Source organism: Podarcis erhardii, assembly GCF_964252035.2.
Source record: "Podarcis erhardii genome assembly, chromosome: 5".
Lineage (NCBI taxonomy): Eukaryota > Metazoa > Chordata > Lepidosauria > Squamata > Lacertidae > Podarcis > Podarcis erhardii.
The window spans coordinates 35,462,974-35,480,604 of NC_138509.1; the positions used below are offsets into that span (position 1 = coordinate 35,462,974).

Sequence of the window (17,631 nt, forward strand, 5' to 3'; positions counted from 1 at the left end):
GGAAAGCAGCTATGCTCCAAGAAACAAATCTGTCTTCATAACTGACACCTGTTTGGTTAAGAGAGCCAGCCAGATCTTGCTCACCTGCTTGGAGTGGTAGTCAGGAAAGCAAAGTAGCACATCCCCGATGGCTTTTAGAATGGGCTGCAAGACCTTCCTTATGCAAACAGCAATGGGGAGGTGAGGTCACTTTGGCTGGATATTTAAGTGCTGCAGCAGATGTTTTACTTTTCTGCAGTTTGCTTTTATTAACAGTGGATGATGCAGTTTTAATTACGAGGGAAGAACCTTGCAGCTTCTCCGGAGCCGTTTTATCATCATAACCAGGTTTGAAACCCAAATGAAAAAGGCCAGAAACTGCTTTGCCACCATGCACACAATAATTTGCTGAACTGAGCATAGGATGCAGAGAGAGATAAATATTTTAACTAAGTTAAGTACAATGATGCATAGACAGGCCAAATCCAGTAGCTCTATTTCTGTTCCACCATTCATTAGTATATGTGTGGGTGTGGAGAGAGAGAAGCATGAATTTATAGTAACAAATAAAAATAGACTATAGGGTTTATCCATAGTAAGATGTCACCTGCCAAATGTGATTTTATAAACACACCAAGAATGCAATTCTATACACAATGGCCTGAAAGCAAACTGCATTCATCTCAATGGAGCTTCCTTCCTATTAAACATGTGTAGGATTGCACCGAAAGATTCACTTTTAAATGTGGGGCATGCTTCCACAAGAATATATTTAGGATCATTGTTTCAAGGTCTATACCTGACTCCTTTAAATAGTGCTTCACAATTGATGAAATTCCCTCTGGTGTTACAAAATTCTCCGCCCCTTCCTTCATCTGCAATCCTTCTACAGGGGCAGTCAATGGCCGCAGCACTCCGTGAGTCAGCAGATCTTCATAGAAGCTGAAAACAAGCAAAACAAAAGCATAAACACATCGATGTCAAATTGTCTATAGCTACTGTATTAATTATGTCCCCAAAAGACTTCTGTTTGAAATACCCAACGTAAAGTTGAGTGATCAAATCCACAACCATTAAAATCAAAAGGAAAAATATCCACATGCGCATCAATGGCCTTTGCATTCACCAGAAAGATATTGCTACTTAAGATAAATTACCAAGAACTGATTTCACAGCCCTAATTTTAAGATCTGATTGACCAGTGTGTGTGTGTGTGTGTGTGTGGGTGTGTGTGAAGCTAATCTGCTGCCCTAAAGATGCTATGTAAGAATGTAAGACAGTTGTCAACCTATGGGAAGCCATAGGTTCCCAGAAGTTGGGAATAACAGCACTCTCCCCATTTGTGATTCCAAGCAACTGGCATTCAGAGGCATATTTTCTTCAACAGTGGAGGTAAAACCCCAACTACCAAACCCCAGTCAGCACTGCCAGTGGTCAGGGATGCTGGAACTTCAAGAACATCTGGTACTAGGCCACTTTGCTTGACAATACATCAGGCCTGAGGAACTTTTGGCCCTCTGGATATGCACAGAATGCAGGCATGGAGACAGGAATCAGCAGCCCAAAAAAGGCCTGAAAGTGCACGAATGCTGCCTGCTGAAACCTCAGAAGGCAAAGGTCTGTTAGTGCCAGTATCCTCTTGCAACTAGTAAAACCAAGGCAAATGCTGAAAAATATCTGAAACTGCAACAGAAATGATTAAAGTAAGAAAGAAAAAAAAGCAAACTGCAAAATATGTTTATTTTAGTCAGGTCTTTATTCTCTTCTGTGATGAATTAATTGCTACACACCCAGTTTAAAGGGAATGCAATGTGGTCTTAATTTGGATGACTACATTATTGGGTACTCCTATTGTTATTGTTCTATTGTAAAATCTTGAGCACATCCTTGGGAGGGCAATTGTACCCTGGGAGAGATTTTTATAACCCACTGAGTAAGTAAATAATAAATAAAAATAAAAATTGTCCTGATTACACAAGTCACAGATTCTGGCTTTCCTTGATGAAAGGATCTGGATTAAATTTGTTTCATTCTAGCACAGACTCTTTTCATCCCAGTTCAAATAACATATTCCTAGTTTCCATGGGAAGGAAACAGCAGGTGTAAGGGGACTGCACAGCTCACCCAACGCATCAGTGGTGGGCCGTCTGTGCCCTCCAGATGTTGTTGGACCTCAGTTCACATCAGGCAGGAGTGATGGGAGTTGGGAGTCCAGGCCACATTTCCCCATCCTTGCCTTATGTTCTGGTTGGGAGAAGCAAGCCCTCCTGCCCCGCCTCTCAAGATAAAGCAGCAATCTACAAGCTGGAAGCAGGTGTCCATGTGCCCAACTCCCTCTCTCTTCCTAGTGAAAGATGACTATACAGTTGCTCATCATCACAAATTTATCATCACACCTATCAAGCTTACCAAGAATGGAAGCTACTCAAATTCTTGTTGAAGCTACCCATGTTCTTACCACACTGTCATGTCCGAAGGAAAACACAAGGATAAACAACGTGACATGGGAGAACATGAAAAGGAAATGATGCATGCCTCAGGCCATAAAGACTTTGCTATGTTTCCACAAAATAGTCCTGTGTAATGACTCTGCCAACAGAGATTCAGCAGGTGCCTTCTCTTTCAACTTCAAAAAACATGCTGAAAACTTCCGTATTCTGTCAGGTTTATGCAGGCAACTAAGAAGGCATATTTCTGTAACAGTTAGCTGATCTCTGCTGCTCCAGAGAAGCGGACACGGAGCAATGGTTCCAAACTACAAGAAAGAAGATTCCACCTAAACATTAGGAAGAACTTCCTGCCAGTCAGAGCTGTTCGACAGTGGAATTTGCTGCCAAGGAGTGTGGTGGAGTCTCCTTGTTTGGAGGTCTTTAAGCAGAGGCTTGACAACCATATGTCAGGAGTGCTCTGATGGTGTTTCCTGCTTGGCAGGGGGTTGGACTCGATGGCCCTTGTGGTTTTTTCCAACTCTATAATTCTATGATTCTATGATCTATGATTTTGAATGTTTGTATTTTTTTTAATGGTATGGTTTTGTGAACGTGAAGAGTTCACTAGCATGAGATGTAGTACTGGCTTCCTGGTTACATGTCTGGCAGCAGCTACTACCCACTACGTACAGAGAAACAGAACAAATAGGGCCCAAACCTGTCAATTACATCAGAGATCCATGTTCAAAGCTACAAATGGCACTTTCTTTTTAAAAAGCAAGTGATTTAGATCAGGGTTGTGCCATATGTGAAGGGAAATACCTGTCTAGGGCCTCCCTTGCCATGTGCCGGGTTGCTTTGAGCCACCATTTTAAGTTTCCCACAATACCTTGAAGCACTTGATATAGCATTGTTCGAGGCCAGTAAAATGGTCGCCAACATGCACTGATTGGCAGAGCAGCATCACGAGGTAAGCCTACCGAATGCATGGAGGACAATTTGCCGAGGACTGCTTCAAGCCTGTAGTCAGTCGTAAGTAGAACAGTCCTCTTCCAACAAATACTACTTGTGAGCTTCCATAGGCACTGCATCAATGCAGACATGCCAACTGATCAGGCAAAAATAGGCTGCCAAACTCTTAAACCTTTCACAGGACTTTGATGTCAAAAAATTAACAGGTGAAGCTTTTCACAGAATGGAGATAGGTAGGGCTTGCTAGCTAAAACTGTCTGCTACTCACACTAAAGGCATAGGTGCATTAGCTGGTTGAGAACTTGGCAACCTTACACTACCTGCTCTCTGAAACAGAAGACTAAACTTGATGGGGGGGGGGGAATCTCAACTTTCACAGTATCCTTATGTTAACAAAGATTTGCAATTGCTCTTTCATATACTAAGAATGTGCAAGATTTGTGACAAAAGACCTACATGAGCCACTTAGGATGCGTCAACACAGTCATACAGACACCAATGCTTCACAAATGATGAAACACAACTGTAGCTTACAAGTGTGTACAAAACTAAAGCAACCTCTTATTTTTAAAAACAAAAAACAAAAAGTGAAACAGGAAAAAGCTGAGCATGAACAGAGAAAATGCCAACTGAGATTCCATCTCAAGAGTTTCAGTAAGATCTAATTAGCAAAATTAAGGTACTTTCATTAGCAGTGTCACTTTCCTTCTTAAAAGTCACTTTACCAAATTCCCTTTAATCTTTCATTCATTGGTGCTCAGCGGTAGGTTGCAATGTAATCAATAACCACGGGTTGCTGTAACAGTATTGGCAGGTCTCACCCTTGACATATGAACCCCCCCCCCACTCCCCCAAAAGAAAAACCCAGCCCGTTGTCATTCATTTCCCCCGCTCACCCTTGGTGCTTTTTGGCATATTCGGGCATCCGAGTGACGTACTGGGCTCCTAGATCTGCCGTGCATTTCGGATCCTGAGCGCTGCGGCTTGTAGCCATTCTTCCCCCTTAAAAATCACGTGCGTGGAGACAAGAAGTTTTTTAAAGCACAGCCGCGCGTATCCAATCAGCTTCCTCCGTGGGGCAAAATAAGCCAGTGGCGCCTAGTAACTGGGAAGCGGCAGGAGTATGGTCAAGTCATTCCGAGCAGGGGCGATGGTTTGTTGCCTAGCGCTCAATTAAGAGCTCAATCCCAGATAAGTGCATCTATAGGATTGCTGCCTAAAGCTGTCTGCTTAGGAATCCGGTTCCAAGTTATAAAGACCCAAGAACCCCATCTTCGTCCAGAATGGGATTTTCCATCGTGTACATCTTGGGAGAACAGACTTCAGGGCTCTTGTGTTTCCCTCCACCCCAAATCCACTAGCTGCAGCTAGGTGCAAAGGACACGCATTCGTTGGTCGATTGATTGATTGATTGATTGATTGACTGACAGACTCTACAAACCTATAAATATACCTAAGCGTTGTAGAGTGTTAAAACACAACAACAGCTCTTCCACACAAAAATCGAGTCTGGTTAACTCGAGTTTTCTGCGGTCTAATTTGGAAAGCGCGTGCGTCATTTTATTAAAACGGTGAGTCAGAAATCCTTGACGCTCCCCTGGCAAATCAGCCGCAGATCTATTAGTAGATCCCGATCTACCTTTATCTAAGCCTTGAGTATAATGCACGCTGCCTCGGAAATAAGCCCTGCATGGGAGGACGTCTCCTGAAGCCGTGTGTGCTATGCTTAACGCATCTACTGCCGGGACTCGCTCAACTTTTTATTTTTTTATTTTTTAGTTTAGAACTGCGCCGCAGGACGGCCACAGACCCTGCAAGTCCCAAGGAACAGAGTGGGACTTGCCTCTGAGTAAACGTCCAAAGGTTTAGGGCGGACACTTTGCAGCGTGCTCATGTGGAGAAGTGGAGCTTGGGCGCGTTTATTCCGGGCACCTTTCCTGCCAGCCTTCCCAGATCCCGCAGCCTGCCTGCCCGGTTTATTTTTATTTTTTAAATTCTTTTACCCGACAGGATCTACTACAGCCGAAGACGAGAGAGACCCACCTGCGCCGCGCGCCTTGTCCCACAGCACGATGCGCAGGAGGCGCTGCGGCAGCTCCCTGCGCAAAAGCGCAGCGCACAGGCTGCCCGTCAGCCCCGCGCCCACGATCAGAACCCGCGCCATGGCAGGACGGAATTCTCCCCCTCTTCCTGAGTTGCTTGTGCAACCGGGAGGCGGAGCCGACTCGCAGCGGGCCGCCGGCAGAGGGAGATCGCGCTGCTTCCTCGCGAAGGCAACCGCTGCTTGGTCGCTTGTTCCCCGGTCCTGGTGCCACTGCGAGCGCGGCGGTTCCTCAGAGCCGGCCTTCTCGGTGGAGGAGGCAGGAAAAGGACCTTAATTTCTCCAAGTTAGGAAGCGTGCATAGGAACCCTGTTTTGTGCAAAAACACACCCCGCTCCCTGTTCAGTTGGATTGCGCACCAGAACCAAATTACATACTTAATTACCGGCGCAGGGCCTGCCCAAGACATTTTGGCACCTGGGGTAAACCACAAAACAGTGCCCCACTCCCCACAGGGGAAGAAGGAGGGGAGTGAAGATCAAAATCAGGAACAAGCAGGGGAATGAAAATATACATTAGGATCTGCTGCCGCTGTGCCTCCTGCCGCCTGAGGTCACCTTGCCTCCCCTTGCCTCATGGGTGGGGGTCCTGGGCAGCCTTGTCCTGACTGGAAAGGAAACGAAGAAATATAATGAAAGATGCATGCGATTTTTTTTTAAAAAAAATAATATATGTATAAATTACAGAAGCATCTTCATATGTAATATTGACACACCTCAATATTAAGAATATTTCACAATACTCAGTATAACATGCATTAAAACGTTCCAAGGAAAGTTCACAGCTCAGATGCATTAAGCATGTTTCTTGCTTTGAGATGAGCAAACCATAGTTTGCAGCAGTGTCTCAAATGTACACATGTCAGCTCAGCCACACCTTACATTTTCAAATACGGTGGAAACTGGTTTGAGGGAAAGTGCATCAAAACAGCATTTCTCAAGAAAGTAATAGAATACAGATGGACTGTGGCCAGTGTTAGGTGTACTAAGCTTGAAATACCAGTGGTGGGAGTGCCGTGGTTCTGGAGTACATTTCAATGTGCGTACAGCCTAGTTTTCGTTGTAGGGTGAAGACAGGGCCAGTGCTATAATTAGGTCAGCTAGACAGTTGCCTAGGGCAGAGACCTCCGAGAGGCGCAGCTTTATACAGATTAGTTTTTATATCTGATAAATTTCTGAAAATATTTTCCTTTTATTTTGTATTTTGGATAATTTTATCATTTTTGAAGTAATTCATACATTAGAATTGTTGGGGGGGGGGTTTGGTATATGGTACACACCCTCAACTTGCATGCATTTAACTTGTGCATATTCAGCTTTATGTGCTTGGCAAAATAAAAGTTCATAAAAATAAAAAGGGGGTGGGGATAGGACAGGTATCTGGCTAAAAAAAACTTTGGCAAACCTGCCCACCATTGCAGCTAGTGTGTTTGGTTATACCTGATTTTGGCTTTAGGTGTGATCCCCAGAACCTAACCCCCATGTAATTCGTGGGCTTACTTACTGTATATGAGATAGAACATAGTTGATTGGAATTTATGTTTCATGTGAAAAATTACTTAATTTTAAATACATTACTGTCGTATCTTAATTTTATTTTAAAATGTATTCATTTTTCTAGAGAGCTATGGGTGATAAAAAGCTACCGTCTGGAGTTCAGTGCTGCAAATGAAAGGCTAAGAAAAAGTTAAGGAGCAAGTAAAGCAAGAGGGTTTCCCCCTGAAATACCTTTGTGCACAGAAAGAAATGGAAGAACAAGAATATGACTATACTCTTGTTGAAACTAGCACTGAAGGAGCTGAAATTGATTGATTGGTTGCATTTATAAACTCTAAGCCAGAAGTTTCACAAATTAGAGATATTTCTGGAAAACACAAAGAGAGAAAAAAGGATGTCAAGAAATGTGAGAGGACTGTAAAGCCTTGCAAAAGAAGGTGGTATTTTTTATGCTTTATCTGAATTACAGTGACCCTGCTAACTGGCCTAACAGCTGCAGTGATAATTTGCAGAGGCTTATAAAACATGGACCACAGCAGGTTGTTTCACAAACTTTTTTCAAAATTGTAAAAATTTACAAACGCTCAACTATGTTGCAACGAGGTTGCAAAAGAAACTTGGTTGGCTTGGTAGCTATATCCATTGAACATGTCAAAGCACCAACACTTTGACCTGAAAGTGACGGCATTTGCAAAGGAAAAGGCATGCAAAGCGAGATTTTGAAGTGCCTGAAATTGAGAACAGCCTGGGGTGAAGAAGAAGCTCGCTCTTTACTCTGGCCCTGTGACACCCGATTTGTCTGAATCGGGGTTTTTTAAGCACACCACAATATCACACAGTGTAGGAATTTGGAAACTGTGGCCTTGCAGATGCTGAACTCTGTACTCACATCAGCTCTAGCCAGCAAGGGCTATGGTCAGAGATTATGAGATTTGTAGGCCAGCAACATCTGGAGGGCCACAGGTTCCCTATTCCTGATGTAAGAAGACATGGCGGGATCAGACCAAAGGCCCATCTCATCCAGGATCCTGGCAGCCAACCTATGGCAGCCTATGGGAAACCCTCAAGATGTGGGCTTAATGTGTAATGTAAAATATTTCCCAAGTCTGTTTTAATGCTCCGTGGATGACTGCATACAAGACTTAACATCTGTACATGCATTTGTCCTGGAAGGCAACACTTTGTGCTTGGTAATTTATTTATTTTTTAAAGTTCAGTAATGGTTTATAATAAAAAGGAGGAGGGACTGAGTGACTGAGTTTCCACTTGTGACTCCTAAACACAGGTATTTTGAGGCCTATACAGTGGTACCTCAGGTTAAGTACTTAATTCGTTCCGGAGGTCCGTACTTAACCTGAAACTGTTCTTAACCTGAAGCATCACTTTAGCTAATGGGGCCTCCTGCTGCTGCCGCGCCGCTGGAGCACGATTTCTGTTCTCATCCTGAAGCAAAGTACTTAGCCTGAGGTAATATTTCTAGGTTAGCAGAGTCTGTAACCTGAAGAGTATGTAACCTGAAGCATATGTAACCAGAGGTACCACTGTACTTCAGAAACCATTTGAAAGTTCCTAAAGAATCTGTTTAGATATCAGTATTATGTGCACCAAAGTAACTTGTATCAAATAATAGTTACCTGGTTTCTGTTTTTAAGCAAAAATTTTCAGTGTCTTTTTTTAAAACTACAATTGTTGTAAACTGTTCCAATTTTTTAAAAAACAAATTAGCGGTATATAAATATTTCTTAGAAAACAAATAAGTAAATACTGTAGCAAGTTTGAAACTGTGGCATGGAGTAGCTGCAACTTTCAAAGGCTGTTGAAGGCAGCTTATTAAGTACTTGCTTTTGTTTGTGCAGAAATAAGTGTCAACCCTGTTTCCTTTTCAAAAATGTGTAGATATGCATGCTGGATGTGCCCTAGAAATCCAAAACGTACTTCCTTAGAAACAGCTGAATGATTATGGAAGAAGCTGGCACTCTTTGATTGGGCTAGGGGATTGGAAGGAAGCACGGTGCAGTTCACATTTAAGGATGAACCTGGCCTATTTTCACTTTCCAAAACAATGTGCAAACAAGAAACAGCCATCCTGGGAAATTCAAACTTCTCCGAGATTTGCAGTGCAGTTCTCTATAGCCAAACCATATGTATAAAAATGCACACCAGGGTAAAATATGCACATATGCTTATATTAGTGAGAATAACATAAAAGGTAAAGGGGCCCCTGACCATTAGGTCCAGTTGTAACCGACTCTGGGGTTGCAGTGCTCATCTCACTTTATTGGCCGAGGGAGCCAGCGTACAGCTTCCGGTCATGTGGCCAGCATGATTAAGCCGCTTCTGGAGAACCAGAGCAGCGCACGGAAACGCCATTTACCTTCCTGCTGGAGCGGTACCTATTTATCTACTTGCACTTTGATGTGCTTTCGAACTGCTAGGTGGGCAGGAGCAGGACCGAGCAACGGGAGCTCACCCTGTCACAGGGATTCGAACCGCCAACCTTCTGATCAGCAAGCCCTAGGCTCTGTGGTTTAACCCACAGCGCCACCTGCGTCTCTGAAAATAACATACAAAATGCATTATATTAGGGGAAACCACTTTGAAGCAGTAGCAATGATGATGCTGAGGTACCCCACCCATCTGACTGGGTTGTCCCACCCACTCTGGGAGGCTATTTGTATCTATATTTGGGGAAAGTGCATAGAAAAATGGGTATATTAGGAGAGGTGCATACCAAAATGCTGATGAGCATTTGCGAGGACTTTAATTCTCTCTGCCCCACCTTGCAAACTGGTATGCTAACATAGGGAACTGAATTTAAGATGATAAAAATTAGAAATGGAGAAATTGAATTTGACACATTGCCCATCCTTAGCTGAAGAGTTTAGATTGTGCTTAACACTGAATTCAGCAGGACTAGAAAGTGCTTAACTTGGGATATGTATCCAATTCCTTTTTTTATTATTAGAACTATGCATTGGTTTGTGAAATTTGTATGTATCGTGAATGAGAAATATTCGTCTCTGTGTGAACTGGTACTATGTACGGCCAGAAGAGGGCAGGCGTATCCTTTGGAATCACAGTTGCAGAAGCAAATTAGTCCATGCAGTTTAGCTACATCTCCGTACAGAAGAAAGTGCTAAGTAACATATATTTATTCTCTCTCTTGCTCTCTCTCTGTGTTTTCTATACTTTAGAGATCTCTCAGAGGTGTATTGATTGCAGAAGCATATTGATTGATTTAGAAGCATATTGATTGTAGAAGTTAGGCACTGTGACACTTGCACACACTTTTCTTATACTGTCTCTTTAATCACATGCAACAAATTCCTGGTTGCAGAATCGGGGAATAGAAATAACTAGGCAAGTGTAGAATACGAAACCCAGACTCGCACTGAGGAAGCCAGGGCACTTAAATAATTTTTTGTAAGGTAGACACAGTGGCCTAAAATATCAAGCATGATATAAAAGAAGAACTGAACCTGGCTCTTGGTTCTGACCCAAGTATTAAATGTATATGTGTGTGTATGCGTGTGTGGTTTGGGAGTTGCACAGTCAGGGAAAAAACAGTGCTGTCTAGGGTTGTAAAGACTGCGGAGAGAATAATTGGGTTCCTCATTTCCACCTTGGATCAAATCTATGCTGCCAGGTGTCATAAGAAAGCTGTAGAGATAGTGTAGGATAGTCCGCATCCCGGAAATGATCTCTTTCAGCTTCTGCCTTCTGGAAGAAGGTACAGGGTTATAAAGACTAGGACTAGCTGTCTGAGAAACAGTTTTTATCCAAATGCGATTTTGGTTTTAGACGCAGTGTAAGGTAGTCTCTGTGGGAGTACATTGTATTTAATTATGGGGTATCAGAGTTTTTAGGGGGTTAACCAGGCTGGGATAGCTGGGATAGCAGGCTTGTTGGTTTTTGAATGTCTGATGTAGATTTTTTCAATTTCGTTGTTGTGTATGGGACAATGACAATAAAGTTTATAGTATCGGATCGTATATAAAAGCATTGTGATACTAGCAATTTTATTTTTCAAGGCCCGTTGGGCAGACCAACCGTGTGTTGCAAAGATGTCTGCAAGCGGGACATGAAGGCTGGCAACATCAACCCCACCATGTAAGAACCCCATGCAGACAACCGCAGTGCCTGGAGACAGTCAGGTCATGTATACATGGCAGTGACCAGAAGTGGAATGACTGCTGGGGGAGCGCAAAGAAATGCCATAGGGCATCCGAATCACCACAACCAGGTGTCTTCATTTGCCCCAGCTGCAACAAAACATGTCTTTCCCATATGTCCATCTCTACAGCCGCAGCGGGTGCTACAACCATCCAGCAGTTTGACTTCACCCCCAGAGGCGCTCCCTCTATTGTTGCCTGAGACAGACGGATGCCAACAACTTATCTTTAAGGCAGAGGTTTGTTCCAGGTTTTCACAGGTCCAGACAAGAATCTCAGTACCTGTAGACGCACAGCCTGGTTGGGCTGGGTTGACTCGATCAGGCTGGGGCTTGGGATGACTTAATCCTTGGCACTACGGTTGCTGCTCCTCTGTGTTGCTGCCCACTGGACCTCACCAGCCCCAACCCCTGGAGTCTGTGACCTGAAATGGTGTAGTGATGAATAGACGGCAGAAGAGCAAGAAGGCCACACAGAAAGACTAGGCTAAGTCAAGTCAGTTTATTGTGTGTTAGCAGACAGCCATTCTACACATGAAAACAATAACAAAAGTATTATTATTATTATTTTATTATTAAGATTTACATTTCTGCTTCTTAATTTTTAAATTTAATAGCACAGATTTTTTTGAAGCAGGAAATTTGAAATTTAATAGCACAGATTTTTTTGAAGCAGGAAACTTAGATATTCTGAAGTATATACTACATCAGACAGCAGAAAACAGGTCTTTGCTAGGGATCAGCTTCCCTTCTGTGATCTTAACAATGGGTATATACCTGCAATTGTTTCTAAGATCATTATAAAAAGGGCATTCATGAATTATATCTTCTATTGACTAAATCACAAGCTGTGCCCTTCTTAGGAATTCCTTTGTTTCAGCCCATCCAATCTGCTCGTGGAAGGACATTTAATCTTGCCGATGTGAAGGCTACCCTCATTTTGACATTTGGTAGGTGGGGGCATTGCAGCAGGGTTTTTTTTTTTAAACTGACTTAGCTGAGTTTGCTTAGCACCACCACCAGCAGCTGTTTACTGCTCTGGCTGAACCTTTGCTTCTTTTTCCCCATTTTTTAAAAAGTGCTTTGTACATGGTGCAAAGGTAATAGTCCAATGCTATGTCTGGCGTGGCAGTCAGTTGTAGGGGTGCAACTTGGCAGTGCACTGAATGCTAGTGCCTGGGCTGTCAGCCTGGGCAGATGTCTGACCTTACTGACACATCCTTATCCCACCAGTTGTCCACAGGTAAGAACAGGGGGAAACCCTCGCAGAGTTTCCCCATTCCACTGAAGGATCACCACAAGGCTGTGATTTTGAAACAGCATGATTTACTGATTTCTTCATTCTCTTATTTATACAAACCCTGCTTTTTTAAGATTAGCTTTAAGATTAATGTTAATCCTAAAATTAACTTTGAGATTAACATTAACCTTGTTTGACAAAAACTTTCAAAATAGCCTCTGGACGCCAACAATTAATTGGCTGTCCAAACGTAATTTGCGTAGCTGTTTCACAATAGCTTAGGAAAGCACGCAAGTGCTCTGATTTATGAGCTAACCTTTTCATGAAGGTTAACTGGGACCCTGTAAAGATGTGAGATGTATCATTTTTGAAAAGTGTACTTAAATATTTTTTGGGAGGAGGAAAGGGGGATGTAAGTAGAACCGACCCAAGTGGTTGCTTAAACTGTAAGAAGATCTTATCTCAAGTGGCTTGTTGTCTTTTGATAGCCAAGACAGTGTCACAGTTATTTACGTCACCCCTGCATTCTTCTCCCCTCCCTAGCCCCTGAGCTCCACAGTTTATATATTAGAAAGGCTCGGTCAACAAGAGACACAGTTTATTCTAAACGGTATGTAGTGAGAGAACTGTGGCTCCCTTTTGCCATCTTAAATGTTTTAGCTCTGCCCTTCATTAGGTTTACTTGCGTTTTCCGACTTTTGCAGGTGCTGTTGTATTTGCAGTTGAACCATTTCGAAGCATCGGATCTTCAGAGGTAAGGTTCTCGGAACTGTCCAGGGTGTGTATAAGTGTGTATACGGTTAGATCGAAGATGTTTTTAATACTAGATTTATCGTTCACACACAATGTGTACAGCACATAGATTCTGCTGATATAGGTGTAGAAGATGTCCTCTCTCTACACAGAGAGGGGCAGATTGACAGAAAACTGATGGTCGCTGCCTACTGCAGAAGAGAGACCTATGATATATAATGTGGAAAATGTATATGGATGGAGAAAACTTGAGTTGCAGCGGTAGCCATGTTTCATACAAGGGCCAAACAATATGGTACGTTTAGCTCCATATCTGTGCCTTTAAATGCAGGGCTGGTTTGTTTGTTTTACACAGATTGTAAGCATAGGGACCCTGATGCAGATAGGGACCCTAGCATGGTGTTAGGGTGACTTTAACCCACCTGCTGCAGTCCTGGTTCAGACCACCCAACTGACCCCTCAGTGCCTACAATCTGCATTGAGGAAAACCCCCTCTAATTTTCACTTCGATGAGAACTTATTTTTCCCTATTGCTGATCTGGTTTGCTGCTGTGTAGGGGGAAGGGTAGGAACCTAAAGGCACAGATATGCAGCTAATGTAACATGTTATTTGACAGGAAGTGCTTTGTTTATTTTTGTTATTGCAGAAGGGGACCAAATTGGAGGTACTGTTAATTTCTTTGTTCTTGCAAACTTTAATAAGTGGCCAACATTGCAATACTTCTTATCTGCTGAGTGTTGATTTCTGTCTAGGACGGTGTTCCTGAAAGGTAAAGGTAAAGGGATCCCTGACCATTAGGTCCAGTCGTGACCGACTGGGGTTGCGGCACTCATCTCGCTTTATTGGCCGAGGGAGCCGGCGTACAGCTTCTGGGTCATGTGGCCAGCATGACGAAGCAGCTTCTGGCGAACCAGAGCAGCGCACGGAAATGCCGTTTATCTTCCCGCTGGAGCGGTACCTATTTATCTACTTGCACTTTGACGTGCTTTTGAACTGCTAAGTTGGCAGGAGCAGGGACCGAGCAACTGGAGCTCACCCCATCGCAGGGATTCGAACCGCCAACCTTCTGATCGGCAAGTCCTAGGCTCTGCGGTTTAACCCACAGTGCCACCTGCATCCCAGGACGGTGCTCCTAAGAGCAGTTAATTCACTTCTTTCTTTGAAAACACTGTCGACTTACCTGAAGTGCAATGACCCGATGAAAGATGCCAAGCTGATCGTTTTAGAAGCCTTGAGTACGCATAACATTGGCGCATGTGAAGTTAGCTCAAACTCATCAAATTTGGGTGTGCTAATTAAGATCCATTCCCAACAGGCAAACAGACGATGTCGTGGGCTTCCATTTTCATCTGCTTGGTTTATGGCTCTGCATTAGCTCATGGACTTATTGGGGATAGATCGGTTGATTATGAAGCCACTTTAAATGCGGTAAGTAATGTAAAGCAGGGAATGTTCCTCAAGACACAGAATGAGAGAAGCCCATTAGGGGATCAGTTAAATGGGTTCAGCCCACAAAATGTGTGACCTGTTCTCTGCCAAACATCATTCCACGCTGACTGAGCTCAGTTCTACTCCAGGGGACACACGAGTTGGAAAGCTTCTAGGGGCCACAATGATTATTATCATTGGAAAAAGAGAAGCATCCCTAAAAAGAAACGTTATGAGGGATGGGTGAGGGCCAGATTATTACTACCATTGTTCTGTACAAAGAGGGTGAGGCAGATTCTTTTCTTCCCCCTTCCCCATACATGGTATGCTCCTTTCCTGCCTCCCACAGCATTGTCAAAGATGTGAGAGGAAGTGAAAAAGAAGGGAATGCATGAGCAAGGCGTGTTCTCATTCACATGGCTGTGTCTGGATTTTACTCCTCCTCCAGACCCCATGAGCTGTGACAGAATACTTACAGAATACTTATTGTATTTTTGCTTTCTATGGAAGCCTCCCAGAGTGGCTGGGAGGCCCAGCCAGATGGGCGGGGTATAAATAATAAATAATAATAATAATTATTATTATTATTATTATTACAATACTTACTTGTAGCAGAGCCTTTTAAAGCTTCTCAAACTGATTTTAAATCTTGTGTGTGTCCCTGTAGAAATCACTCATCGAGTACTGGGAATACCCTGCTGAAGAACATGATGTCACGACAGACGATGGCTATATACTTACCATCTTCAGAATTCCACATGGCAGAGCTGACAGGCTGGACCCAGGCGCGAGTTTGTACTATAAATTCTTATTTGCTTGATTTCCATTAAGACTTAACAATGCTTAACAATTAATATGCTTTTAAAGGGGGAATCATTTCCCCCCTCCCTTCAAACTGTGTATAAATATCTAGTTTGCCTCCTGGATTTTAAAATTGCTCAACTTCCCTCTGCTCCCCACTCCCACTCATCTGACCCTTCTCTGTGCATGTCTGGGGCACTGAAAGTGGGGTTAAAAATTAGAGTGGCATCACTGCTACTGGGGACAGGTTAGCTCAGATAGAGCATGTCAAAATATTTGCAGCCAGTAGTTACAATAGACATACAGACTTTTCCAGATATGTATTTAGCAATAGATCCATAATCTAATATAGTAGCAAGTGATATATTACAGGACAAAAGTTACCATTGAGTGGTGATGTAAAAAATCATCAATTTCAATTATGACCTGCATTCATTGCATTCAGCACTGTTTCCATTCTGCAGTTCATCTTCTGACAAAACTAAGTTATTCCTTTCACTGTCCTCTGGCAGAATTTTACATAATTACAGAGGTAATCATTTTATTGTTACATTATTCCACACCATTTATTTAAATGCAGAGGAAATGCAAGTTGTGTGTGTGTGTGTGTGTGTGTGTGTGTGTGTGTGTGTATGTGTGTAGTAATCAATTACATATCATTTGTGGACTGAAAACAACAGCAAATGCCAGTTGTATTTGCTGGATTGATTTCTGCTCTGGACATGGGACTAAGAAGTGAATATCAACAATTTCTGCTTCTGTTTCCTATGGAATCCTCTGACATCATTGCCTTTGAGCTTGCCAAAATTCAAAGATAATGATGGGAGGCCAGAAAGTGGGCGGGAGAGGAGAGTGCAGGAAGACGGGGGCTCCGAGCATGCGCGGACTGGCTCCTTGAGAGGTCCCTGCCTGACGTGACACCATGTCCTAGGAGAAGCCCAAGGAAGGAGTTAAAAACGGAGAACGACCATATCAATTTAAAAGTAAAACAAAATGCAACACACCACTAAGTAATGAAGTAATGAAGGCCTATTGTGAGAGGCAGGGTTTGTCAATGAGACAGTTTAGATTCAGACTTGATGGACGACCAATTAATGAAACAGATACACCTGCACAGTTGGAAATGGAAGATGAGGATACTATTGATGTGTTTCAACAGTAGACGGGTGGCATGTGCTAAATATCCTGTCCTTTTAGGAAGAGGAATGTAAAATTTCAGCTCACTTTATCATCTGTCCTTGGATGTGCTATTAAATAGTAAACAAATGAACATGCCAATCATACAAGAATCTTCTCATTTTCTGAAGACATTTATCCAAATTCTTTCCCTGTCCCCGATATACTGTGTGTGCAAGTTGAAGCTGCACCTGTAGAAAATTACTGCGTCATAAAAATGGGCCCAGTCAAAGCATCCCCCAGATTGTTCAGCGTCCCTCTCTTTTCCTTTCTTTCAGGGCCAAGGCCAGTAGTATTTCTGCAGCATGGCTTGCTTGTAGATGCTGCAAACTGGTTCCAAAACCTTCCTCATAACAGCCTGGCATTCATGCTAGCTGATGCTGGCTATGATGTTTGGCTAGGAAACAGCCGAGGGAACAGCTGGTCCAGAAGACATCACTTTCTTTCACCCAGATCAGTGGAGTTCTGGGAATTCAGGTAACCTGATTGTTGCACAGCAAAAGTGTGCAGTCTGGCAGCAGCATTCCTGTCCCAGCTATAAAGCTCTCATTACAGACAGCCCCACACTGGAGAATGCATTGATCACATCAGCATCTATTGTGCTGAAAAGATCATAATGTTAGGCCCTCTTCTCTCAGTAACCTCAGAGTATCTGCAGTTAATGAGCACAGTGCAAATGGGAAGATAATAGTCCTGACATAACATTCTGGAATTCAAAGAGTCTGGAAAGTCCTTTGTTATCCCCATGAAGCCAGCTTAATGTGGATAATATTTTTCCCCCAGCTTTGATCAGATGGCAAAATATGACCTTCCGGCATCTATAGATTATGTTCTGCAGAAAACTGGACAGAAACAACTGTTTTATATTGGCCATTCACAAGGAACCACCATGGGTAAGTTCAAAAGCTTGCAACTTGACCAACAGGTACACGTAAAACTTATTTCCAAATAGGCAAGCCTAGAATTGCAACCTATTTAAAGGTTCCTATTTACATTCACTCTGCATAGCCACATGCAGTGAAATATGAAGTTGTAGATGACAATTTTGCTAAACTTGTTTGCTTGTAGTTGTGTGATGGGTGGG

The 17,631-nt window shown here is 43.0% G+C and overlaps 2 protein-coding genes and 1 pseudogene across 5 annotated transcripts in view; 2 read left to right on the forward strand and 1 right to left on the reverse strand.

Moving 5' to 3' along the window:
- The window catches only part of RNLS (renalase, FAD dependent amine oxidase), a 102,647-nt gene extending 97,093 nt beyond the window's left edge, over positions 1 to 5,554 (reverse strand). For all 3 annotated transcript variants that reach the window (XM_081861965.1, XM_081861964.1, XM_081861966.1), the window contains exons 1-3: positions 5,424 to 5,554; positions 4,277 to 4,382; positions 779 to 921 (exon numbers count right to left, since the gene is read on the reverse strand). In XM_081861965.1, the coding sequence (XP_081718091.1) occupies positions 779 to 921; positions 4,277 to 4,382; positions 5,424 to 5,544 (370 nt within the window). In that variant the 5' untranslated portion in view covers positions 5,545 to 5,554. The remainder of the gene's footprint in view (positions 1 to 778; positions 922 to 4,276; positions 4,383 to 5,423) is intronic.
- Positions 5,555 to 12,276: 6,722 nt separating this feature from the next.
- Positions 12,277 to 17,631, forward strand: part of LOC309342760 (uncharacterized protein) — a 30,457-nt gene continuing 25,102 nt past the window's right edge. Inside the window, exons 1-6 of the mRNA XM_081863587.1 lie at positions 12,277 to 12,391; positions 13,093 to 13,142; positions 14,458 to 14,570; positions 15,238 to 15,361; positions 16,826 to 17,024; positions 17,331 to 17,440. Of these exons, the coding sequence (XP_081719713.1) occupies positions 14,469 to 14,570; positions 15,238 to 15,361; positions 16,826 to 17,024; positions 17,331 to 17,440 (535 nt within the window). The 5' untranslated portion in view covers positions 12,277 to 12,391; positions 13,093 to 13,142; positions 14,458 to 14,468. The remainder of the gene's footprint in view (positions 12,392 to 13,092; positions 13,143 to 14,457; positions 14,571 to 15,237; positions 15,362 to 16,825; positions 17,025 to 17,330; positions 17,441 to 17,631) is intronic.
- LOC309342735 (small ubiquitin-related modifier 3 pseudogene) lies at positions 16,192 to 16,819 on the forward strand (annotated as a pseudogene). Its single transcript has 2 exons — positions 16,192 to 16,206; positions 16,303 to 16,819. The product of its transcript is annotated as a small ubiquitin-related modifier 3 pseudogene (transcript).